The sequence below is a fragment of the Parus major genome, chromosome 1A (genome assembly GCF_001522545.3).
Source record: "Parus major isolate Abel chromosome 1A, Parus_major1.1, whole genome shotgun sequence".
In the NCBI taxonomy this organism is placed as follows: domain Eukaryota; kingdom Metazoa; phylum Chordata; class Aves; order Passeriformes; family Paridae; genus Parus; species Parus major.
In genome coordinates, this window is record NC_031773.1 from 52,410,893 (window position 1) to 52,438,161 (window position 27,269).

The following is a 27,269-nucleotide window of genomic DNA, read 5'->3' on the forward strand; positions in this document are numbered from 1 at the left end:
AAGGGAAAGAAAAAAGGAAAGAAGAAGGGAAAGAAAAAAGAAGGGAAAGAAAGAAGAAGGGAAAGAAAGAAGAAGGGAAAGAAGAAGGGAAAGAGAGGGGAAGAAAAGAGGGGAAGAAAAGAGGGGAAGAAAAGAGGGGAAGAAAAGAGGGGAAGAAAAGAGGGGAAGAAAAGAGGGGAAAATTCTGGTAACTAACTGTGAAACTCTATTAAATTCCCTGTTCAAATCTGTTAAATTTCCTGCTAATGTTTGTATCTGTAGTATCTGAGGATGATACTGACTCACATAAGAGCATCCAAAAATGTTAATAACAAATAAATATGAGCAGAACATAAATACTGATTAGCTTAGTAAATTTTCTAGTATGTGCTTCCAAAGCATGCAATACCCAAAGTATGCTTAATTTGATAAAAACACAGAATACTTAGCTTTGGCTTTTAATAAATACTTATGTGAAAATATATTATATACTATAATATAATTCTATCATCATGCACAGATGACATAAATACACAACAGAAAATGTCTTCCTTATGGAGAATTGATAGAAAAAGCCCTATCAATAAAGGTCTCACAATTCTAAATTTAAAATAAAAATAGAAGTAATTAAACCAAACACCTACGGAACCGTAAGCAATTAGTGTAGAAACATGCATCATTAATTGATGACATGACCAATAAGAATAGATATGTGCAGGTCCAGACTTGCAAAGCCAAGCTCATACATATCTTTATTCCCTCCAAGAAATAAAGGATCCTGATCTCCAGGACCTGACTTCCTTACACACCTGCTTGAAAATGCTACCATCCATGTGCTTAAACATGAGCAGCTACGCTGCCCAACAGCCCAACTGCGCTCCTGGGTTTTCAGAAGTTACATGGATGGCAGCTGGTGAAAATAGTGAAAGATTTTTTCCTAATTATCTTTTATTTGTAATGATCTTCTATTTGTAAGCACGTCCTTCTCAAAGTATGTCTTTCTCAAATGTTTGACATGTAAAACAAATGCTCTGTTTTTCAGAGAAATATCTACCTTCAAAATGCAAGAGACAAAGGCAAATCAAGCTGGGTTTATCATGGTGCCCTCTTCTGGGCCTTGAAAAAACATTTGCCTTGCTGTCCCCCGGTGTCTGCTTGGAAGAGGCATCAAAAGGAGAATCTGCTTGTGCAAATCGGTTTATTTATTAAACTGGCCAGAAAAATACCATCACAGACCATTCTAGTTACCATACCATACAAAACACGTTTAAAAATCCTTCAGTTATGGGTTTATAAAAATAACTCACAACACTATTTTAGAAATATCAGTAGAAAAACCAGAATTTGTTACCAGGTAGGAATTTAGGCGTAAGGCATTCTGCCCACAGGGTGGGGGAATTCATCCCCTGTTCACACCTCACTAATGAACTCACAAGAACCATTTAATAAAAGTAATCCAAACATTTCTGCTAAAAGAGAGGGAAATGGAAAAAAGATCAAAAAACATATTCATTTCCATTACAAAGAGACATTTTTGCCATTTCTTGACAAATAAATATGCAGCTTATCCAACACAGGAGGGAAGAATCTGGTATTTCATTAAAACCTCTGTTTTAAAAGTATTGTTTTCTTAATTAAATATAAAACATAGCACACGTGGTACTAAATAGAACTTTTAGACTCTATCTACACAACAGATTTTTCACTATTGGTTTTAGGAGTTTGGCTGGAGGGTTTGTTTGTTTGGTGGTTTTGAGGGGTTGTTGTTTGGTTGTGTATTTTTTTCAATTCTAAGGGCTCACTAATCTCCGGGAAATATCAATACTTTTGTGTTCAAAGTGGCCAGTTTAGACCTGAAACAGAGCAGCTTATGATAGGTCACCTGGAAAGAAAGAAATTTACTCAAATTTAATGAAGCTGCACAAAGTTCTTGGAAGTACAATTCATTCAACACTGGAATTCTGTCAGCTCCAAATCAGATTCATTATAATCACATAAGCTTCAAGGAGAGCTCACATCTGTGCATCACATCTGCGTTATATGCATGATTTCAGGGAAGAAACACAACAACTGTCTGTATCAAAAGGCCTTAATAAATTATTTTCCTTTCTCACTGAGAATAATGTTTTCATGTATAAGGCTTTCTAAATAAAAAGTCACAATGGAGCCAGTTTGGAAGGCGAGAAGTATGTTATTTTAGGTGGCACTAAACTTTTTCCCAAGGATATTTTCTTCCTCATGATCAAACAAGTAGAACTTGGCCTCCATAGGCATGTGAGCTGGAAAAGTGCATGCTCATGAGGAGACCTTCCATTTGCTGTGTCATGACCCAGACACAAAAGGAGCCATATTATCTGAATTACAATTACCTGAACTTGGAGGGGATTTTTCCGAGTTGGGAAGTTCTTTGTTCTAGAAAGAACTAGAAAGGAATGCTCAGGAAAGAAACTAGAGAGGAATAAAGCCAAACCAAAACAGGGTTTTGGTTGTCCAGCTGTGCTAGCAGTTCTTCCATCACTGCCCACCAGACAATGCAGGCTTCAGGCTATGACTTCATGAAAGCATTCATTAAATGCTCTGCTAATCACCAGCTCAACAGTCAAGATTCCCATTGCATTGCTAATTGCCAGCCAGGCACCACAAGTAACCAACTCCCACAGAGCTCTTCTCCTTAGGATGATGGAATGTCCAGGTTAAGCTCTACACATTTCTGCAGGTGTCCAAGGGCCATTTCCCCCAAAACCTTCGTTCTGAATTGCAGGAGTCAGACACCGTGATGAAAGTCAGTCTCTGGCAATAGCAAGAATGGGGAAATTTAACCTCAGCATCCACTCACAGTTGTGTTTTCACCAGAACGCTTAGTCACAGACAGGGTGGTGAATACCTTGAGACAAAGAAAGAAGACTCTTAGTATGGCTAAATTTATTTTCCTGGAAGATAAATTTAGGCATGATGCTCAAAACAGCAACCATTCCTTAAAACAATAAAATAATAATGAAAATCATACATTTAAACTCCTTGAGATTAAACAGCACACACCCATACAAATAACTTTTGTTTTTCTCACTCAGCTTATGTTCCTCCTTTTACAGTGGAAAAGAAAGAATTAAGGAAGTCACATGACTTTATACCACCTCTTGTCTTAATGTTCCTAAGTTTTTACAGTGGGAACGAGCTCAGCAATAATAAACTCCAGTACACCTAATGAATAAGTGTCTTTATGGCTCAAAGAAAACTTCTTTGTTTGGGAAAGTGAACTTAACTCAAGGCCTGGGCATTTGGAGAGAATTTTGCTTTTGTGCCTTTCTAGACATTATAGAAACGTGGAAGTGATTGCTGATGAAGGTATTATGTCTGGGATCTGTGTCCTCTCAACAATAGCTGTGAAAACACTGAGTAAAACTGGTTTGAACAATTTCAATCTTTACTGCTTTCAAGTCACTTTCATTAAGAAAGCAACATATATATATATTATTCCTAAATAATTACTGTAAAATTAACAGAATAAAATTTCAGAAGGAAAATTCTACAAAAACTTGTTTAATACTGGTACTTTACTATGCAAATAACTGCATGGTTTAGCATACCTATAACATAGAAAGGAAAAAAGGAAATAAAAACCACTGCTATCTAAATGCTTCAAAGTTGCAATAATTAGTTATCTTCAAAGCCATCTCTCAGGAAGAATAAACTTAGCACAGAATATAGTACATACACATTTCAGCTATGCAAATAACACTGAAGTATCTAAAGATAATGGGGATCAGAAAGACCTATATTTCTCTAAGTAGAAGCTTTGCTGCTAGCAGCTCTTCAGAGAAAAACATCAATAAATTATAAACCTCTTCCATTTTCTATAAGCATGTAAAGCATTATACACAAACCAGGAAGACAAATGCATGCCTAATATATACAGCAGAAGAGCAATGAGTTATCTAAAATCGAGTGCATGTCTTGAGAGAGGGGTTTGAAGACTTTATTTCTGATCCACAGCCTCACAACATACGGGAGTCTTCATTTATTGTTATTTCACTTCAAAAGATCAAGATTAAAAAGCTCAAAATTCATCTGCTTTCCTCCTGGCCAGACTGCAAGCTCCAGGTGTGGGAGGGGATCACACTTCTCCCTTGTAAGCCAGCTGGAGTCATTTGATAATGGTTGGAAACACGTATTTTTGGACAGAATTTGTTTGTTACTTAAGTGAAGACAAAACCTTAGATCCAGTGGCTGTAAAGCCATCATTAGCTGGAAGAATCACCCCAGCTTTCAGAAGATAATTTTTCTCCATCACAGATGATCAATAGTACCCCCCTGAATTTCAGGCAGCACAGTACAGTTGAGGCTCAGATGTAATTCTCTGTAGGGCTGAGGTCCTACCAGTTCTGTGTTTGCAGTTGTTTGGACTTAACCTTGCAAGAAATTCTATTCTGAGCTCCTGTTTTCTGCAGAATAAAATGCTGCTCCAAAAGAGAAGGGAAATCTGGCTCTAATCTGTAAGCAGTGAGAATGGTACCCTCAGTCTTAAGGTTTTCTTCATGTTTCATAGGAGACTTAGCAATTAATTAATACTAGTGTCAGTGAAGATGTCAGCACTTGATCCTATAACACTGTCCCTTTCCTGTTCAAATCAGACTTCATTTTCTTTAACTTTTACAGTGATGTAACAAAAATAACAATGATATTATCCATCGTTATACTCATCCAATATGCTCATTCCTCACAAATCCCAGTTTTCAAGCATTTTTCTAATCAAAGAGTGCCATCTTGCACTTTGATTTTTGTTTACTGCTCAAGAGATTAAATTAAGTAAAAGCATAAAAAGCCCTTTTGAAGACTGTCACTAAAAACGATCGCTGTTCCCTGGAGCTTTTAAATAGCATATTTCTCCTGAGCCAATTTCTTCCTCCCCCACTCAAACAAATATGATTATCTGAAATTACCTCCCTGAATTATGTCTAATCATCATTCTATTCAGTTTCAATTTTAGCAGCTCAGATGTCCAGAATAAATTATGACTCTCATCCTCTCTTCACACTGCATATGCTAATACCCCACTTGAGTTCACAGGTTTGAATGCCTCCCTCAGAGATCTCCACAGGGCCCCTGGTAAGACAAGGACCTGCTACCCCTCTTCAAGGGTCTCCAAGAACACCATTAGATGGCACTACAAAGAACAGAATCTATATTTTGGATGCTTTGTAGAGGATTCAGATTGCTAGCAGTCCATTCCCTTAATGGAGTTTTTGCTTTTACTGAACCACCTTGAAAATAGGAAATGAGAGGCGGATGTCACCTCTGCAGAGCAGCATCCTGGTGCACCCTTGCAATGCTTTACTTCTAAAACAACATGAGATTCTGTACAAAGACTTACACAGGTCATAAACAAGCTTTCAGGGATCCTCAGCTAATATAAACTGGGCTTAATGCTACTGAAATCAATCTCTGATTCACATCTGGGAGGAGCTGTCCCACATCTGCAGGACCAAATTGAGCTCTTCATTAAAGAGGAGCAGCAAGATAAAAAGAAGAAGAATTTCTGTGGCTTCATGAATTGAAAGCCTACAGGATAAAGCAAAGATCTCTAAGAGGATAGAGTTTAATAGAAAAATTGTCATGTCCCCTTTCCCAGCACCAGTTTGTAACCCTATTTTGAGTACATTAATCTAGCTCTGACAACCATTTCAGATACAGTATGTGAAGCCTTCATAATCTTGAGTGGGAGAAAATATTCTATACTCCCCAATAGACAGAGAACTGGACTAAGGGAAGCCATAAACTTTTCACAAATGAACACAATAAAAGGAAAAAAATTAAATATCCCACACTAAACCTAAGTGTTAGAATTCTAAATATTAAAATCAGGTCATTTCCTCCCCTTTCCTCCCCCCAGACCTTCCTGCAAATTTGGACCTCTTTAATACAGCTCTGTTATTCAGATTTCCAACACCTTACCCCAGAATGCCATGAAAGCTGGGCTTTGAGGTAACTTTGTATACAAACCTCTGCACAGACAGGATGAATTCCTATGGTGCTGTCCAGCTGTTCTTTTGTCAAACCACATTTCATAGCAGATGCAAACCCTTGGGTGACTTCTCCAGCATGTGGACCAAGGACATGGAAACCAATTACTCTCTCCTAAATGCGGAAGATAATCAAATGCAAGCACAGTCATGAATTTAGTTCTCTTTAGACAACGTGTAAAGTTTTCTTATTCAGAGTATATAATTTAATCAGCTCACAAAATGTATCACAAATTAATGTAACCACTAAAATGTGAACTATCATTAGCACCAACAGATGTGAGATGGTATAATTTTGTTCTCTCTCTCTCTCCAAAGATTCAACTAGGAACTCAGGAGTCAGCTTTCTTACAAAGTTTTGTACAGGAGTACATCAAAAGCATGCAAATTTAGCATACCCCATGGTCTGTGCTCAATTAGATGTGTCTGAAATTTTATTCAGGTGAGTTATTCCATTCATGCCAACAGAACACTTGCCTAAGTAAAGGTGAGCACCCTGCACAAAGGTTTTCAGTACAAGGGCCTGTGGTTGGTGGCTACATGGTCGGTATCTGTCGGAATTTTCAGTTTGATAGTTGCTCACAGGAAAGGACCACAAGCTGAAATTGTGGCCAACCAGACATGGCAAGTCTATTATAACTGAACTGCCAATGACTCTTGTGGCAGTGCTGGCTTTCAGTGGGAGATAATACACTTAGAGACTGACAAAAAAAAATCCAGTTACAAGAAAGGTACTATTCACACTCCTCCTATCTATATTCCTGTTCAATTGCAGAACATACCACACTGCCCATATATCCTCAGAAAACACATGGCAGAACAAGCAGTATTGACCTGACCTGATTTTCTTAAAGAGAAAACCAAGAAAATCTAGTGCATGTCAACTGCTGTGGGCTTTAGTGGCCTTCAGGGAATTCATCAGATTTTAGTAAGCATAGATGTAGCCCAGCTGAGTATCAAAAGTTACCTGCTCTTCCAGCTAAATATCACATATATTGGGTATAGTGGGTACTATCGAGAGATTATTATTCTTTCAGTAAGTCTGAAGACTGAGATTTACCCCAGGATTTATTTGAATAAGAAAAGCTATAATTGAGTAATAAGTAAAATGGAATTATTCTTATTTTCCTTTAAAAATATGGACATACCTAGAAATAAAACCATAGTAATGAAACCAAGGCAATGAGAGTTTTAAATAGTTATTGAACTATTTTTTTCCCAGGGTAACTTTCAACACTACCCCTAGATGTTTAAACACATTTCAAATTTTTAGGACAAAAAGTGTCCTAAAAAGAAGTGAAAATAAATTAATTAAACACTGTAAATCACCACTAAACCTTTGCATTTTCTTAAATAGCTTTGGATTAGAGCATAGCCAAAGGTTCCACACTACTGCAAACTCCTCCAGAAAGAGAAGATGGGCAAACCCTGACAGGTCTGCAAATGGTGACATGATGCTTAGGAAGACTGCAGGAAGATAAATCTGTATCTAAGAAAAATTAATATAGGCAAAGTAAGTTTTGTTTTTTTCTTATAGAAAAGATAGCTATGCCACCATCTTAACAAGAATATATTTTAATATAATATTACTCTTCATAAAAATTCATATTATTAAAATCAACTAAATTTTATTGAACAGATTATGATCATTCTGAGATAGGCACACCAATTCTTCTAACCAATTACTAGTCTTGCTTTTGCTTCAGCAGGTACTGTACATTTCCATGGCAAGGAAATTTGATCCTAGTCCAAGGATAATCCTGGCATTATCACCCTGGGATTTGTGCAGACAAGATATATTATCCTGCTAGAACAAGCTCAAGAGTTTTATGAACACTCATAAAATTTGAAGAGGTTACAAGTTGTGATGGCTTCTGAGAAACGTCAGTTTCAGAGAGAAGAGTCTCCCAGAAAAGAATGTTCAAGTTTGGGGAGGACAGAATAAACTAATAAAACTCCTAACCACTTTTACATGCACTGATTTGCCCACTTCTCCAAGTTAATGAACAGTCTTAAAGACATCTACTTCTTATTTTACATATAAAGAAGAAGTAGCACATACAAATAACAATGGCAGAATTTTGTATTTTACTGGGAGTTGGTTTTCTATACACAGAAGTATGCATCACTATAAATATTTATCACACTTCAAAAGGTTGGCATATTTAAATTAATTTTAATTTGTTAAAAATAACCTATTTTAGCTGCTGTGTCATCAACAGTTCCTATGATAAACATATAGATATTGTTTTCCCTGGAAGGAAAGATGCACTTACATTATCTTGAATATTGCAAATTATCTTTGCATAGCATTTGTTGTTATCTCTGGATGGCACAGTCCACTCCAGTGGCCAGAAATGACTATGGTACACCTGGAAATAAAACACAGGTTAAAAAAGAGTAGTGTAATTTCCAAGCAGAAAGCACAATCTTCCAAAAGCTGACAGATTGTCCTAAATAATGAGCAATGTACACAGCACTTAGAACATCTGAAATCATGATGATATTCTTTTCCTTTAGTGAATGCCAAAGACAGAAGTCTCTACAAAACAAGTACTAGTGTCATCCAATAAATTAAAAAGGAGAAGTCATAAGAATATTACACTTCCAGGACACAGTTGCTCTTATTAAATTACAAAATCACAAGTGACTCAATAATCCTACTGAGGCTTGCAAAAACAAAAGTCAGTAAGGTGACACAATAAAAAGATGAGAATACACTAAATGAGGACTTAGCCAGAACACAAATGTTTCTGCGTGCACACTTTAAAAAATAAATTTTTTTAAAAATCAAAAGCTCATTTTCCAAAATAAAAGGTCCAGTGTTTCACATATAACATGAAGAATTACACTCAGTGACAAAAATTTGACTGGGTATAAACAAACTTTGAGGGCAGAAAAGCATTTAAGCCTTTTCCCTGTGGTCAGGTTAACAGAATTTTGCACAATGCCATTTTGAGTTGTATTTACTTATTTTTCTCCACAGTCCAAATCAGAAAATGTCAGCTAAGAGGGGGACAAGTTCTCAACTACATGCACTACCACTTACTTGCTTATTTCTGTAAATAATGCTCCTCAGGTGATATTTGCAGGACATAAAAGTTCAGATTATTGTGAGATTTCTTCCCCTCATACTTTCTGTACTGTGATCAGTACAGCAATTTGGAAGAACAGCCTCAGGCACTAAGTGTTTATTTGTCTAATTTCACTCCTGACCAGCAATCCCAGGGAATGAAAAGGGATTACTCACGTGAGTAAAATTAAGCACATACCTCTTTGTACAGTCAAAGTAAACAGGAAAAATTAGTGCAACATTTAGCTTTGTAAAGTAAAAATCACTGTGGTAAGGAATTTGCCATGCTGTAGGTACAAAGGCTCTACTTTGTCATTAAAACCAGTGTATTGCTTCCAGCACATACCCAGCTTAAATTTATCCTGAAGTATTTACAGACACAAAGAAACCCTTTTTCTCTTTTTTTTTTTTTAAACCAAATATTCCACCTTTAGCCCCTCTTTGCCAAAAATAGAACATATCTTCAATTAGAGCTATTGGAATTGAGGATTATTTTTATAACATGTCTAGGAACAGCCAAGGAAGACAAAAAATGTACCTAGTCACTTCTGCCCTTCCATCAAAGCACAAAATACTGTTTTAATTGACTCATAACATTATTTTAAATTACAAACTGGAAAACTAAAACCCAGATAAAATTAAGGCATTTACCTCAATGTTTTCCTCTCCAAATTTCTCCACTGCGGTCTCTTCAGAGTACCCACAGGCTCCATACTCCAAAGGAGTAAATACAGTAGTTGGAACATTCACATAGTCACACTGTACAGCATTCAAAACAAAACAGAAAACCCACACAACATCAGTAATAAAACCAGCATACAGCAGTCTGAAACACAGCAAGAAAAGCTTAATTGTTCCCAATTCTGAAAGGTCTTTTGTTTTTTTTAAATTGTCTCAAACTAAGGTATAGTTTTGTGTTTGTCCATTCCAGGTGCTAATTAGAGCACGAATAAAAAGACAGTTTAAAGTCACATGAACATTAGTATCGATTAAATGGAAAAGGAAATTGAGTGCCCCATTTTAAAAATGTACCAGATCACAGGTCAAACTGGAGATAAAAAGCAGCCTGTTCAACTACTTCTACAAAGCAAGCCATTTTTAGCTGGGAATGCTGCAAGGGAACCACTACAATCCAAAACTCATTTTTATCTGCTTTAACCTAAGTGATGCCAAAAGAACCAAAGACATGAAGTACAGCCATTTGTGGGGACAGGGAAAACCTGTCACTTCTCCCACTTTTGTATCATCTCCAAACTTTCTGAGGGTGCACTTGTTCTCATCATCCAGATCCTTTAATTTAGGTGTTAAACAGCACTGGACCCAAGCCCAAGTCTGTGGCACACCACCAGTGACTGGTCTTCAGCAGGTCTCTGGAATGCTGGTCACAGCCCTTGGAGTTTGTCTGTTCAGCCAGTTTTCAACCCACCTCACTGCCCACTTACTCAGCCTGCAATTCATCTGTTTGTCCATGACAATATTATGAAGACAGTGTCAAAAGCCCTTACTAGATGCAAAATAAACAAACATCCACTGCTCTTCCCATATCCACCAACTGAGTCATTCTGCCAGCAGACTAGCAGGTTGGTCAGCTTTATTTCATTTCTAGTAATTTTATTTTCTATATATTTAAACCTTAATTAATTTCTATTGTGACTGGGGATCAACTAAGACGCTGATTACTGTTCTTGCCCCACCTATCTGCAAGACTAACTCATTATGTTTCAATCAGCTTCTCCAGATTTGTTACAAAGGCAGTGTAAGTCACATTCACTTTTTTTTTTTAAGTAGTTACTTGTTTCTTTGATTCACTGAGTAAGAATGCTTCCCTTGGCAGCATAACAATTTTTGTACCTTGAGGGACTTATCTGGCATAAAATGTAAATCAAGACATATCCATAGCATTGCAGCAATAAAAAAAATTGGCTTCTGCTTAAAGTTTCTTAAACCTTGCCTGGCTAATTCAATGACATTATGCACACTGATTCAGGGTTCTGTTACTGCAATACCTGCCAACGTAAAACAAACAACTCAATCAAGCTCTAAATTTGGCTGATAGTTGAACTTGCTATGAATACAGCAAGGTCTGAAAGGGAGAAACCTTTATGGTCATGCCATATGGTTATGAAGGTGAGACTAGCACCAGCATCAGTGTAACAGTTCTTTAAAGGCACTCTCCTTCTGGTTTAAACATAAGGTGTAAAGGAGTACCCACATAATTCCCATTTGAACAACCATAACCTGGCTGAAACCCAGAACTGCACTAGTATGAAACATAAACACTGAAAATATTCATTCAACTACTCAGGTATAAACATGTGCTGCGTTATTGGTACATCTGATCTTCCTTTGTGTCCATATTCAACTACAATTAGAACTGTGTATTACATTGAAAACATACAGATGAGAAGCAAAAAAAAAAAATTGTGAAAATTAAGAACATCACAAACTCCTATTCTACTCTATTTAGGGACCATAGGTAGGTTTAGTAAACTGCTTTTGAATTGGTGTTAAAGCACTTAACAAGATGGGAAAGACTGATGACTTTTAGGGAAGGCAATAGAATTAAAAACAAGTTAAATGTTCTCTGTAAATTTCATTATCATTATACTCTGAGAGAAAACTAAGCCTTTTTAATAAGAAAAAAAAAAAAGAGACTACTGCTTAATCCATAAGGTATTAATTTTATCCTACACAATTAGCCAAACACATCTGCAGTAATATCTTTGCCAGGGGAATATTAAAATGATCAAAGCTAATCCTTAAAATTCTACTAGGTTTTCCATAAGCAAGCAGACTTGCACTCTGCACTTAGAGGCAGAGCAGTGACAGGGTTTTGTGGCAAGTGGTTCCTTACCTTAGTGGTTGCCCCAGCATAAAGCCTCCGAACTAACAACCTTCCAGCCTGGATTGCCACTGGTGTGAGTTCCAGCTTGTCCTGCAGGATATCTCCAATAGCATAGATATATGGCACATTTGTCTGCTCCTCATCGTTGACAGGAATTTTTCCCGTTCTGCAATTGGAATTAACAAGAAAAAAGATCTAAGTGTTCTGCTGTGAAGGCTGGAGGTGTAGATAACCTTGCAGGCTCCTTAGCTTTAAGAGGAAGACTTGTATGTGAAGTATGAGGGAAAGAATTCATATACATAATCTTACAGTCTTGGATAGGAATATGAAGTAGGGCAAATTTGACCAAAACTACAGGAATTCACACATTGGATAAGGAGGTAGCTTGTGAAGCTGTAAATCATCTCCTGAATCACTGAGATGAAACATAAACCTCTCCCTGAAACACTCTCTACTACCAGCTGAGCTGTGTACTGGCAACTTTCAGAAATGACAGGAAGAGATGTTCTCCCACTCCATTTGTAGGACAAAACAATTTTTCCTACTACTGAAATTTCAGTCCAGTGGCAAAAGCTGTTTATAGAAACTTATCCTTCAGGCTCCTACACAGAGACAGGTCAAGATGTTACACACCCTACCTAAGGGACAGCCAGCAAGCTTTTTAGTTGTAAGTGCACTGAGCTAATGGAAGTTTTTAATTATTAATATTTCCTACTTCATCAATAAATGAGACAGTGCAGTAATCACCACAGGAAACACATGTAACAGGGAAACCTAATCAGACAGACACAGAAACAGTCACAGTTACTTCAGAGACCAGTGGTAATTCCTATATTAAAAATCCAACTTCCTCAATTTTGTACTTGTTAAAAATTGTACAGTTGATGTTAATAACTTTATAGTTCATTCTATTAAGCTAGTAATACTTGTCCTGAGATATGTACTGTTCTACAAGCCAACATGGGTCTGCCAATTTTGAGTGGACCAAAATTTCCACTTATTTGGAATATCACAACTGTTCCCCTTGACAACATCAGTTACTGCATTCGTATATAAAGGTTCTGTACTGGTCAAGTCACAGTCCTTTGTCTTTTCTTCAAAGAGAAGATATCTGATGACCTACATGCCTGCAAGATATTTTAGTTACCAACATTGAAAATGTTACTGATAGCTCCACTCCCTGGTGCAACAACCTCACTACATTAAACATCAAATACTCTTATGCAGAAGACATGGATTGTACCCAAGGGTTGCTTCACATCAAGAAATAAAACCCTCCAAAACCTAAAAAAATTCACTTTGAAGATTAAGGAATGCTACTTGAACCTTATCTTTTAAAATAACATGTAGTAACATTTACATTAAAATATAAACAAAACTCACTGCTCTAAAAGCCTGTATGAACAAACTGAGTTTTGCTCCAAGAGGTGATAAAAGCAAGGAGATGAGAAAAAGAAAGTGAGAGAAGAGAAAAAGAGAGTAAAATCAACAACTGACATATCCTAGAAAAGCCTATAACTGAAAGAAGCTAAGATAGATCTGTAAATCTGGAAAGAATGAAACAGACACTTTTCTCTCACAGGAATTAGAAATTGACATTTCAGCAACAAAAAACCAAATGTAGCAGTATTATGGGAGAAAATGCAGATATATCTGTGACATGGTCTCCCATCCAAGTGCACACAAACAGGGGACAAATTCTTCATCAAAGCTTTTGGATGTCTCTGCACCACTACCACTGGAACAGTACATGACACAAGCTCAGCAGAGAGTTGTGCACAGATGTCTGTCCTTACTTTTCATTGATACGCACTCCGACTTTGTCCAAACCAATTTTTCTTGTGCATGGATCTCGTCCAATTGCCAGCAACACCTGCAAAACAGCAGTGCACATGACTGAGTTTTAGAAACTCAAAAGTGCATTTTCCTTTGGCTATTATCTTTAATATATATTAGAGATTAGTATCTAAGGCTGGTCACAGTAACGTGAATACATTTATTACCCATTGCACATTCACAGTTTAAGACAAGCCATGTTACCACCATGACCTGTCAATACCAGGTTGTAATACTAAGATTAAAAACAGTTAAATAGCTTTCCCTAGAAGAATACCCCAAGAATATTCTAAATCAATTAGTTAGGGACAGATTCTTTATTTTCTTGCAGTTTTACACCAAGGTGTTATCCTGTATCCTTACCAGAGCAGGTGACCTCAAAATGCTCCATAAGGAAAGAGCTCTTTAGGAAAGAAACTCAGGTGCTCAAGCAAATAAAAATGTTATAAAATAGTATTTTTTTTTATCTGAAAATATAATTTACTTATATAGGCTCTCAGCCAAGTCACTGTAAAAGAATACTATTTTTGAATATTATTTGTTTGAACATTTGTTCAGGCCAAGCCAAATTCCTACCCATCCTATCAACTCTGCTATCTTAAGAAGTCAAGTTCCAACTTTTGCTGTCACAAGGAAAATTGCTGCATGCTTTGTGTAGTCTTGGACAACTGCCCAGATAACTATATAATGCTTTTCATATGACAACTGTCATACAAACTGTCCTGAAGGAATCCCAAGATCTCTTTCAGGTCTTACAGATGATCAAACACACAATATCTTCAGAGCTGAAGGTCTTAAAATGCAGCACACACAGCTCACAGCTTCTATGAGGAGTGACAGTATTTCAGTGAAGATGTAGCAATAAGAAACCAGAAGTTTCCTTAATGAAGGATGGTATTGATTTCCTTGCTGAAAAGCTTTCACTATTATGGACTAGAAAAAACCCCAGTATTACAACCCTGTGCAACAGTTCTGCTGCCATTGATAAACTTTCCCACAGTGTTGGCCCCCAGATGCACTGAGGTGTGTCCTTTTTAGGGGATGACTGATGCACTGCACAGTTAAACAAGGTCACTGGCACAGAGTATTTGCAGTCTGAAGTCCCAGGCTGGCCTGTATTTATGCATTCTGTGTGGTTCCAAATACTCTATTCACTAATTGTTTTTTCTCCTTTCAGCATCAAGGCCTATGAAAATTAGTGGAGTGAGGTGTGATGGAAACAGTCAGTCAAACATACAATACCACACCTGCACATTGTAATTTTACTGTTTGAAGTGTGCAGTGAAGTTTCCTGACTGACTTGCCACAGGGCATTAGCTGTGTTGGTGAAGATGTGTCAACAACAGGTCTTAAGATGACATGTCACTCAGTTGTGCTAAGTACAAAACATGCCCTAATTACTATGAAAGCTATTCTAAATCATTACTTATCATTTATTACAAATATCCCACTGGGAAAAAATCCTGCAATTGATTCCACAGGACCAAGCTCATCTACACCCCTAAGCTAAGGAAAAGGCTTCGAAAGCATGAAAACTGATTTGGCAAGGAAAAATAACAATTGACTTTGGAACTTTTATTTCCAGATTAATTACCTGCTGATTGTGTGCAATTAGCACATTGTAATAGCTGAAATAATATTTAAAAATCTGAATTGTGGATAAAAACACCCCACAAAATACCAACATTTAATGGAAGGCTATTTCACATTCTTCATGCATATAGACAGGACTCACAGTATTGTATTCCCCTTCCATTACTTGGTTCCCCGTTGTAGACTTGGCTGTAACTTTCAGGACTCCAGGAGTTCCATCCTCAACCTGTTCAATCTACAACATTTTGGGGGTTGGATGGGGTAAAAAAAAAAAAAGTTTAAAATAAAAATATACATATATATATTTTTCCCACCACATATCATTGAGTTTTAACCATTTAAAATTAGGCACTTACTCTAAAAATTATTTACATTTATACTTGCATATTTTAATGTGTTTTTTTTATGTCCCTGTGTTTATTCTTATGACCAACATAACAAAATTTCATCTCTGCTCATGTAAGTGGACTGATGGCTAAGTTCTTGTCAAAGCCCACGTTGTATTCACTGGGGACAGAGAACATGAGTAGGAAGAAAACTCTTACAAGGCCTTACAAACACCATCAGACATTTTCTCCAAGTGCTGCCATCATTCCCTTCACCCATGGGAAGCCACTGTCATAGAAAGCCCTCAGCAGTACATACAAAGATATGTAAGTGTGCAACATTTACATATAATTCTGGGAAATTTTAGTGTTTATCCTACAGATGAAAAGGTACTTTTCAACAACACCCTTGTTCCTACTTAACGTTCAATATTTGGAGGAAGAAAGAGCAAAGTTTTTGATGAAGTTTTTATTCTTGTCCTTTTTTTTTTTATTTAGAAAAGCCAACTGAGCTCTCCTACCAGCTTTAAAGGATAACTGTACTCAAGTGCTTCTGCTCAAAGGCAGCATTATTTATAATAATTCATCTTCTGCCTCCAAAAGTCCCGACAAAGGTTTTAATAAATACAACATGCGTAACTTCAAACACAATGTCTGAAAGAGATGAGAAAACCTGCTAAAAACCTACCCAGTACCTTAAGCTGAAGGATATTCTCAGTCGGAAACAGGGCCAAATATTTTATTCCCATTGAAATCAAAGACATATATTGAAGGGACAGGATAAAATAGACAGAAGTGCATTTTGTGACCGTGGCAATGAACTGCCCAAAACAGGATGCATCTGGAGGAGCCTGCTTGCCATTTAGTTGAAATGATCTGCTTCTAAAAACAGCCTCCTTCTTTCTCATTCCCCATTAGAGCTCACAAAAAGCTATGTCTGCAACAAAACCTAGATAATCATCCCTGCTTTACATACAGCATGGGATAATGCAACAAAAACCTGCATAAAAACTAAGCTCCTGGAAACATCCATTTTGACTTCTCCCAGCAACTCTCATTCTGTGAGAGAGGCTAAGACCCAGAGTAGGAACTGGCAAGAGCATTTTAAAAGCTGCTCTTGAGACTGCTAAGAGTGGAAATGAACAGTCTTCACTGAATTTAATGTTTTAATCTCTGAAGTGTTAAACTCGGCAGCACGGCTGTTTTAACACCCAACTTAAATTGCTTAATACATTATTTGCCATTTCAAAATAATTAAGGACTATTGTGAAAAAAACATAGAGAAAAATACTGTTAAGCACCCTCTGAAGTCCTTGACAGGGCAATTTTGCATTAGAAAAGCTCCAGAACTTCTAATACGGTTTCAATTCAACCTGAATTTACCTATATATGTGCCTATACATGTATGTAAGTATATATATACTTATACATTCTTCATAAGTACTCTTACTGAATTCAACCAAAATTGAGCAAGTATTTAAGAACTTTGCCAAGTAAATGATACAGATGATACTTCTAAAGCCCATTTACTTTTCTGGATAGTCCATTAATCCTTGGCATATAAACAGTATTTTCTGGCTGAAAATTTGAAAACTGGCAATGGAAAATTAGACTATTTGTGATGCACTTGACCCTGATCTTAGAGGAAATTATGAATCTGCTTAATTAAAGGTCTGCAAGAAGTTTCACAGATTTCAGGACAACTGCTGAATTTAAGTAAATTCAACATTTATAGAACCAGGACGAGCAGGTGTAACATTTTCAGTACAACACAACTGGTTCTGATAAAAACAATGAACTTCATAATCTCACAAAATTTTAATATTAGGATTAAATTCTACCTTTCAATTAATTAAGTTTCATGGAATTAGTTTAAAACAAAAATTAACTCATTTTATGTCACAGCAGATACCATAATGAAAGTTCAACTTTTGTATTAATTAAAATAATTTACATCTTAAAACATTTCAGTTCATCCCAATCAACTGTAGTCACTTTGAGCCTACCTTGATTGGCACAAATTCCCGAATAAAGTTGATTCCATGTTCTTTCATATATTCACCAATTTTGTTTGCCATGTCCTGGTCAAATCCTCTTAAGAGGATGGATCTCACCATTACAGTGACATCTAATCCAAGTCCTGCAAGAAATCCTGCACACTCCAAGGCAACATAAGAAGCTCCAACCACCAGGGTCTTCCCTGGACAGTAAGGCAGAGAGAAAAGGTCATCACTGCGGGGGGGGGGAAAAAAAAAAAAGGGAAAAAAAAAGGTAAAAGGGAAATTAGAGGCAATTAGAAAAATGTCAAACCTTAATTATCTAATCTTTTTTCTGTAAGAGTAGAACAATGTTAATTTTCCTGCTCACCCAAAAACCCTGCTTAATTTTTTGGAAGTTGATCTGGAATACAAAATCAGTGTGTGACAGATAAAAAAGTTATATTTAGGAGTACACATAAAAAAAAACGAAAACTCTGAATCACCACAAAAACGTGGAAGGTTTTTTTAACAGAAATTTAGGACAAATTGTTGAAAAAGGTAAGCATTTATTTCCCCTCTGAATCTTGATCTGAATATTTTGCTGCAAATTTTAGTTCCTGAGACCTAGAAGAGGAAGGGGTTCAGCTTTAAGACAAAATACTATCATCACTTTGAAGACTTATCCTTTTGCTAAAGCATTATACACAGTGACAGATATACACTGACAACAAACCACAGTAACAGGCAAAGACTGAAGTATGAAATTACAGAAAACGTGCTGCTTTGCCTACGCTTTATTTCTTTCAACTGTTTCATCAAGCTCATCAGTTCTACCACCCTTTGGACCTAGGCTATAAAACCAGGGCTTCCCCACAAAACCAGAATTCATAGAGGCACCATGCTTACTCAGTAGAGACTTAGACAAAGTCTGGCGATACAATTCTCTGAAGATTTAAATCTAAAATAAGTGTCACTTTTTTCAGGGAGATGGAATAAAATGTGACTGTCCAATTAAAGGCTGTAGCAACTATACCCCAAGGAACTCAGTGAAGATTAAACAGACAGCCTCAATCTGATAGTCTTTAACTCTGGGATTCCTGACTCTTCCACCTTGAAGCTACTTTAAAGCACCACTTTACAGGCTGTATTATCTGTTATCTTTAATTTCATTACTACTTATTAAAAGGGAAACATACCACATGGTGTTTTGGTTTCACAGGAATTGTGGCAGTTATTTATTTCATTGCCATAGGTTTGCCAGCCTGTAATTCCAGCCTCTGCATCAAGTAGCTTAAAAGTTACTCTGATATGAAAACACATTGTGTCTTCATATAACATTTTTGCTTGGCATTAGCAATTAACCAGACACTCAAAACCAGTTTTCTCAAAAGCTGAATTACCTTCACTGAGTAGCTGCAAAAAAAATTGTTTTCAATTTCATGCACTGGGTTTCAAGACTGTCCCAGTGCATGAAGACAGATTTCTACTGACTTCATAACATCACCAGCTATGCTATTCCCACTTTCCCTAATATCCGAGTATGGAGTTTTCTTTCAAGCAGACTGTGCTCCTCAGTATGGGGAAGCATTTATACACAAGGAATGACTTCATATTCCTCCCTGTTCTTACCTGCTAATGCAATATTCTTTGTCTCCCGGTATACCCAGGTAGCGTGGTCGCTCACCAGTGGCAATGATAAATCTCTCAGCTGTGTACAGCTTCTCAATTCCCTTTTTGTTTGTTGCCTGCATACAAAGTATTAGTCCAGAGTGAGTGTTTCACAGTCCCACCATGGAAACAATTATTCTACTTGAAAAGCATCTCTATTCAGACAGCACTAAAGGAAGACACAGCAACAATGGCTATGGAGTACCTTAATTGTGTGTGGCCCAACAAATTCTCCATATGCATTCTCATACGTGACCTTTGTGTCTCTCAGAGCAACCCGATAGCCCCAGTTCAGTGAACCAATGTAATTCTGAACAGACTCTGTCATGGTCATCCAGTTGTGTTTGACTGTCAGAAACAAAAGAGGAAGGGTCATCTTTTAGTCTGAGTTATTCTTTTTCCACAGCAAAACTTCTGTTCTCAAACAGATTCTTTTCGTGACGTAGTCTTAGTCCTGTTTTATTTCTAGGTAAATCTACTGAAATTCAAAGAATTACATCAGCACAGATAACATGAGAGGTCACAGTGCAATAGGTATGACTTAAAATATTGAAAATTAGAACTTATTGAATTATTGACAGTTTTATAGTGACAGATATATATGGACAGCTGTGAGCAGGTGACATTGCTCAGTAAATGAAGGCAATGCAAGGTGCTTCTGAGAGGTGCCTCTGCATGCTTCCAAATACAGGATTGCTGCCTAAATAAACCATAATCCTATAACCATGCATAACAGAGATAATAAAAAGTAAAACCTGTCTTCTTACATAGTGGTGACAGACACCTAGGGAAAAGAAATCCTTGCATGTAACTATAAGTTTCTGTCAGGCAACATTCTGGGGTATTCCCTTACATATTGTGGTACATTCAAAAATGGAGTAGTACCTTATTGCTTTTATTCACACAACAGTCTAATCAATTACTAACATGATCAGGAGCTATTAACAAACAGATGAAACATGGAGGCAATAAACCCCATGGCTTTAGACTTGAAAAACTCTTCAGCTGATGTGTAATCTCTCCGAAGTTGCCCCACATTGTCAAAGCCAGCACAACAATCAGTGCAACAAGCATCTGATTATGAGAACCACCTCAGGATTTTCACTACAAATGACAAAACTGAAAAAAGTGTCCTTTACCTTCTTCTGTAAACTCCCACCCAAATTTGCGTGAATCTTGCAAGGCTTGTCCCAGTAAAGCTGCCTGGTGCATCAATTTTTTGGGTATACAGCCCACGTTTACACATGTTCCTCCAAGACCTGAGAGAAAGGAACAGAATGTGGTTTTGACATCATTGTGGCAGATTTCAAACGTGAGAATCAGAGTCTCTGAGCAAAGATCCTTAAAACAGGATTGCAATGAAGATAAATTTACCCCATGAGCTTCCCTGAGGCGTAGGCGTGACAAAGTCCAGCACCATCACTTTCTTTCCATATTTGGCAGCCTCCTGCAAAACAAATTAAATAAGACACATATCTAAATATTAGAGGTTAAATCTTGGGTAGATGATAATATCATGCATTGCTGAAAAGCTTTGTGACTTTTAATTAAGTAACAATGAATGATTTGCAAGGGAACAGACAGTCATTAATCTTCTGAATTCATCTGTGCATTGAGTAGGAAAAAGAAGATGAAAGGGAAAAAAAAGGCATTCATCCTGCTACACAACAGCATCGCATCAAGTGATACACAGGAGACTCTGTGAGTCCAACCTCATCTTTACTCCTTCATCCTGTCACTTTGTTCAGACTATTTCCCAATATGCCCATTTACTTTTAACCTATGTAAAAAATACCTAATTAATCAAGTTTTCCCTTCAAAGGTAGTTTCTCCAACAATATTTGAAAACACATCAGAAAATAACACAAGCAGTCACACGGCCAAGCATGACAACCTTAATCACTCTATGATTCTATATTTTCCTTAAGAAGTTTCATTAGGACATCTACAATTAATGCCTGTAAATGATACTGAGAACTATATATTAATCTCATTGCTCCCTCTGTGTTTTTCAAGAAAAAGGAAAAAAACTGCCAGCAGTAACTGCTGGCATGGAAAAACACTTAGGCAAGCACTAGGTAGCTGAGAAACAATGACAGATTCCTCTCAAAATAATTTTGCTACTCAGAGTAGCCACAACTATGCTGGCATCATATGATGAGTTCCTAGACATGTAAGCAGTAACAACTACAGAAACAGGATATTACTCTAAGGCCTTGGGTTTGGTTTGGGAGGAGCTGGACAGCCTTTAGCGTTGTTACCAGTAATACTTGTTAATCCAAATACTTGACAATCAGAATTCCAATTTTAATGTGTCTTACTTAATGCAAAATGCAAATCACACTTCAAATAACACAGGCTATAGACAACTTCAGAAAATATTGCTGTACTGGATTTCCACTTCCAGTAAAGATCTAGACTGGCCAAGAAGCTAATTCCTATCCATTGGCAGCACCTCTGAGAAAGTTCCTCAGAATGGTGTCTGGGTACCGAGATGCATCATTAAAGCTCCTTTATAATGACAACTCTTAAACACTGCTCCACAGAGCCTCACCAGGGTTAGCTAAACAGAATGTGTGGATTCCCAAGCTTCCCTCAGCTACACACTCACATAACACAGCACAGCATTGCACTGCCACCTTGCTAGAGATCACACACAGATATAACCACTTCTGCTGAGTGATCTGCCCACAGCCACAAACCTGCCCTGGAGGCTCTCAAACCTTTGGGGGCTCAGTGCAGTGCTGCAGGAACACAGCAAGGCTGCTCAGGGAGCTATTCTGTGTGAACTGAGAGCAGGGGCCTGACTCAGTCTGAGTCTGCAGCTGGGTTGTACCAAGTCAGCCTGGCAGTGTTTGCACTGCCTGTGGAGAACTGCCCCAAAAGTAACAAGCGCTGGGAACAATGTCGAGAGGAAGATGTGCACAAAGAGGTGTATGTGTCAGAATGAAAAGCACACCAATCTAGGTGAACTGCTGCAAACCTGAGTGCAGATATCTGGAACTTCGTATGAGAGTTGTGTAACTGGGGTTTTTCTCTTTTGGTGTTTTTAAAGCACTGCCAGTTAATTCATTAAAAAAAATTGAACAATCTAAGAAGTTTATGTGTGTCAAACAGGTCCACTTAAACTACATGAAACTGATTTGAAACACACACATTACTACTGATAGGGATGCTGACTTTATTGACCTACCATCTTCTGCTCTACTCAACAATCAGTTGAGAACACTGAGAATCAATATACTTCACACACTGAGTTGAAGGAATTAGGCAGTTTATCTTCCTACTGCACATCTTTTCTGTCCAAAGGTGTCCAATTGAAAAATGATGTAATAAATACCACTGTGTCAGTTAACCTCCTTATGGAAATTTCAACAGCTGGCTTCTTATTACTGCAAACTCTTTTTGCATTACTGCAAAATCTATTTTACTCTTGTTACTCTTTCCCATCCCAAAACATCTCCATCTTCTGAAAACCAGTGTTTGCTTCTTTGTGACTTTCATAGATCTTACCTTCAATCTTCAATCCTACACCATGACAACAGTGCCCCTATTGATAGGAAAGCAGTAAACTACCAAAACACACTACGGATCTACAATCCATCACTCAGCCCTGCACATTTCCATTATAACAGAAGTACTTCTAAGGACCAGGGCTCACTGTGAATCCAATGCTATTCTAAAATATTTTCTCCTTATTTTCTTTCACTCTGCAACAACCTCCTCCACTTCTTGAGAACGAAAGAAATGACCCCAACTGGAGGAATAATCCAGCTCCAAGTCTTAAACAACAAAGTAGTTTTATTTACAGGAATGCTCAATTAATTTCTAAATAGTTAATCCTACCACAGACAGAAGAGACACAATGTGCCTGACTACAGATGTAAAAGACAGCTACTGACTTACACTAAATTTCAGCAAGTTTTAAATATTTGGGATAATGACAGCTCTAAGACTTTGTATATTTTGTATGACTGTAAATTCTTTTAATTAATTCTAGAAATGCTTCTAATAGCAATATCCTGACCAGACCACATAATTCATCTGGCTACAGTCAGGAAATACTAGACAGTAGAAATTAAGTGTGAGACCACAGCTAAAGTATAGACAAAATCTCCATTTTTGCAACTATGTGAGCTCAAAAATTGCACTATCTCCCCCGTTTCCAAGAATTAAAACAAGATACACAACTATATCTGAAAAGATAGAAAATCTGTACAACTCCTGATGTTAATTTTTAATAGTTTTGAAAATATTTTCATTTAGAACTAAGTTAAAATTCAACTATTAATAAACACTATTAAGATATCTACCTGCTGTTTTCCAGCAGCATCATCTCCCACAAGTGGGGACTAAGTTTCATTCTAATAAGAAGTATTAGGGAATATTAAGGAGTATACCATGTTTGCCTTCTTCAGAACATAAAGAAAAGAATATTGTATAATTGGGACTCAAAAGGAATTTCACTGATCAGGCAGAAGTTTTGTGCTCCTACAGTGTTAAAGACACCAAATTCAAGACACTGAGGATTTCACCCACCTACTTACAAGGAAAGTATGTGTGTATTTTCCCCCTCATACCTTGGCAGCTGCCAGACCTCCTGAGCCTCCACCAATGACAATGAGATCATAGTCATAGGAATCCGGCACCGGTGTAAGCCCATTCACTTCCATTGTTTTCTGAGGATTGTCTTCTTCCTTATGAGCCTGAACAAAGAAAACAAAAAGTATTAGGGAGTACTGAAATATTACCCACAGTGTGCAAAAATTAGTATTTTCAGTAGCAAATATTGTGATAAGGAAGTATAATTGCATCTGAATTTTCTGAGCTCTGCTTTTAATTAGCTTTAAATTTCGTCTTCCTAATCCATCTGTGAATAGCTCTATACCTGTCAGATACTGAACTATAAATTTTCTTAGCGCTATACCTGTCAGATACTGAACTATAAATTTTCTTGTTCGCTGGAGCACTGAGCTTCCTTGCTGAGCTTAGTTTTCCACAACAATGCAGCCCTGGTGCCTCCTCATACAGTACTCCAGGATGAGATATGTAACTGCTGACACAAGTATTCCATTAATTTATTTTATTCTTTTCATCTGTCCTGGACTTTCCTAATTAGTGTTTTTCTCCTCCTCCTGCATATGTTTGTAGGAAAATACAACAATCCTATGCGACGCTGCACTAATCCACAATAATTACCAGCCTTACCAACAGAATGAAGAAAACAATTTCTGAAAATCGTGTTTTTGTAACATGCCAGTGTTTATCATTGCTTTGGTTTAGCATAACTTTGGCATCAAATGGATCAAATGTGACCACTACGGTTTCAAAAAATATATATGTATTAATCACAACTAATATATAATATATATGTAACTAATCACAACTACTACCACAGAAAAACTACCATTAGTCCCAAAATGCATTTTGGCAGCTTATGCCACAAAGAATGGCACTGTCTTCATATACACATTCTAAAATGATCCTTCCTACTTCATTTGCAAAACTCCAATTTATGAGGGCTTCAGACCTTCAAGCCTTTGGAGCTGTGGCAAAATTCTCAGTGCCTCTCAAATTGCAGGACAAGATCTGGAGTGAGTAGAAATCAGATTCCTTAGCTGATGTAAATCAGTGAGTATCAACTAAAGTAATGAAAAAACTTTTAAGGCCAAACCCATAAATTAAGAAACCCACACTTTGCCACTTTATAAATACGTGTTTCTGTCTGCCTAACTTGGTAGGACTTGCTTCAGTACTACTGGAATAGTTGTGGCAAATCAAAGGAAAGAAAAGAGCCCAAAGAAGTTTCACTAGTCTTTTCATCTTAATTTTGTTTTGCATTAAGCGGCCCTTTGTACTCAACTCATTCTACTGTTGCCTTCCTCTGGGTTATTCCCTCTCTTTCTCCTTCCTCTGAGGTTTGATTACTCCCTCTCTATAACTATGTCTACCCTACCGACTGCTGCCAGCGCAGCAATCCCAATGACAAAAATTCCCTATTGCTCAGATGAATTACACAATAATGTCAGCAGAAATTCAGGCTGTGCATCTGCCTGAACAAAGTTAGATTGCAGTAGTATTTCATAACCGCGGGCAGCATGTTAGTAATAGAAACAAAACTTAGAAAATACCTGAGGCTGCTGTGAAGACATCCAAAAATACTTCATTCTCCTTCCTCTTCCTACTCCACCACAACACACACCCCTACCACTGAGCATACTTTGTGCTTGGTTCCCTTTTTTCTATTTTTCTAATACAGCCATTAGCCAGGATCAAACTTCCTACCGCAATCACAGTACAGGGGCGTTTATTGTACTGTGATATGCAGCTTCACTTCATTTGTATTTAGAGAATGCAAAGAGATGTTTATTGTACTGTGATACGCAGCTTCACTTCATTCGTATTTAGAGATGTAAAATTAGAGAACAGGTGCCATTCTTTTCCAAAGCACACCTTCTTGCTCGCTTAGTGGAAACAGGATGGTGTGAAGCATAAAGGGAGACTAACTCCCCCACAGTCATCAGACCCAGCTACCAAGAATGGTATCTTTGTGATGCATAGAAAGAAACCACACCAACTACTTATTTGCTTAGATCACTATTTATATCATGCTACCTTTTTTTCTCCTTTTAAGAAAAATGCTTTATGTTTTCACATGGATTAAGAAACTTCAGTTTTTATTTCCTACTGTTTAGTTCATTTCTTATTGATTCTTCATAATAACTCTTTATGAAAACATATTAAAAGTTTAGATTAGACAAAGTAGATAAGAAGCTTGCTTTCTTCCTCCTGAACCCTGCTCCAAAGCAGCCAGGCTCTTGACAAGCTCCGCATTCCATTTACTGAGGGAATTTCTTCATGACCGTGATCCCATCCTGAGAACATATCTCCTTAACTCTTCACCCATGAACTACAAATTTTACAATACAGTCCACATTCTGATTATTTTTCAGTGTCAATACTAAATTACAGACTTTGAAATGTATCTTCCCCTACCTTTAAAGTTCTCTCATGATCTCCTATTTGCTTCTCTCGTACAGAAACAACTGGCTGGGAAGTTTCTGGCACTGCTTCGCGCTGCCCTTCTCGCAGCTTTGGGGCTCCCCCTGTGAAATAAAGGATAAAATGATGTAGTGTCTGGAGAGACGTCCTTTATGAAGGCTGTGCTCCTCGAGAGAAATCGTCTGGGGGAGTGGCCTGGCGGCTTCATTGCTTCCTCATCTGTGGCATGTCTGTCCCAGGGGAGCATTTCCTAAGGAGACTCATGACTCATTTGCAGTGTTAGGATGACTTGCAATATTTTCCTGTTGAATAAAATCCAATGTGAGAGTTGGCTGAGATTTCATTACTTTTGGCTAATCTAACAATATGCTTGGATCAAAGCAAGGAAATCTCATTTCCTGTGGCTAAGCCTGAAACTTCAGTCTTAAAAGAAAACGATGATTTTTAGCTTTCTTGACCAGAAAGTGACACTTAAAGTCTTGTACTTTTTAAACTTAATTAAAAGTTTTTTGTTTTCTCCTGCAATTAGTTGTCTGGAAACTTCTTTCAGTTCAATGTATTGATAAACGTATTCAAAAGGCTTGAAAAGAACAGTTTTCCCACTGGTCATGACTGATCTTACATATATATACATGTATGTCCAATATAAAAGTTTAATTATATTAGTGAAAAGAAAAAAAAACACACATATTTACACACAGTGAAACTTTATTTGATGTGGCATTGAAAAAGAAAAAAAGGAAAAATCTAATAATTGATTGGAATCCATTATCAGCTCTGCCTTCCTCTACATAACTCCGAACTACATTACGCTTAATTTCCAATAAATGGGTCAGTACACAGTTGTTTGTACTTAATCACATACATACTTAGCATTGTACAACCAGCATTAATTAGCAAACCCTGACATGTGCCCATACTTAGAGAAACAGACATACTGAATACTAT

The 27,269-nt window shown here is 37.2% G+C and overlaps 1 protein-coding gene across 1 annotated transcript in view; it reads right to left on the reverse strand.

The window, feature by feature from the left end:
* Positions 1–1,158: 1,158 nt before the first annotated feature.
* The window catches only part of TXNRD1 (thioredoxin reductase 1), a 35,927-nt gene continuing 9,816 nt past the window's right edge, over positions 1,159–27,269 (reverse strand). The window contains exons 2-15 of the mRNA XM_015628364.3: positions 26,316–26,425; positions 23,900–24,025; positions 20,694–20,766; positions 20,459–20,578; positions 19,525–19,667; positions 19,281–19,396; positions 17,679–17,904; positions 15,489–15,581; positions 13,714–13,790; positions 11,927–12,083; positions 9,724–9,831; positions 8,276–8,371; positions 5,980–6,114; positions 1,159–2,863 (exon numbers count right to left, since the gene is read on the reverse strand). Of these exons, the coding sequence (XP_015483850.1) occupies positions 2,801–2,863; positions 5,980–6,114; positions 8,276–8,371; positions 9,724–9,831; positions 11,927–12,083; positions 13,714–13,790; positions 15,489–15,581; positions 17,679–17,904; positions 19,281–19,396; positions 19,525–19,667; positions 20,459–20,578; positions 20,694–20,766; positions 23,900–24,025; positions 26,316–26,425 (1,643 nt within the window). The 3' untranslated portion in view covers positions 1,159–2,800. The remainder of the gene's footprint in view (positions 2,864–5,979; positions 6,115–8,275; positions 8,372–9,723; positions 9,832–11,926; positions 12,084–13,713; positions 13,791–15,488; positions 15,582–17,678; positions 17,905–19,280; positions 19,397–19,524; positions 19,668–20,458; positions 20,579–20,693; positions 20,767–23,899; positions 24,026–26,315; positions 26,426–27,269) is intronic.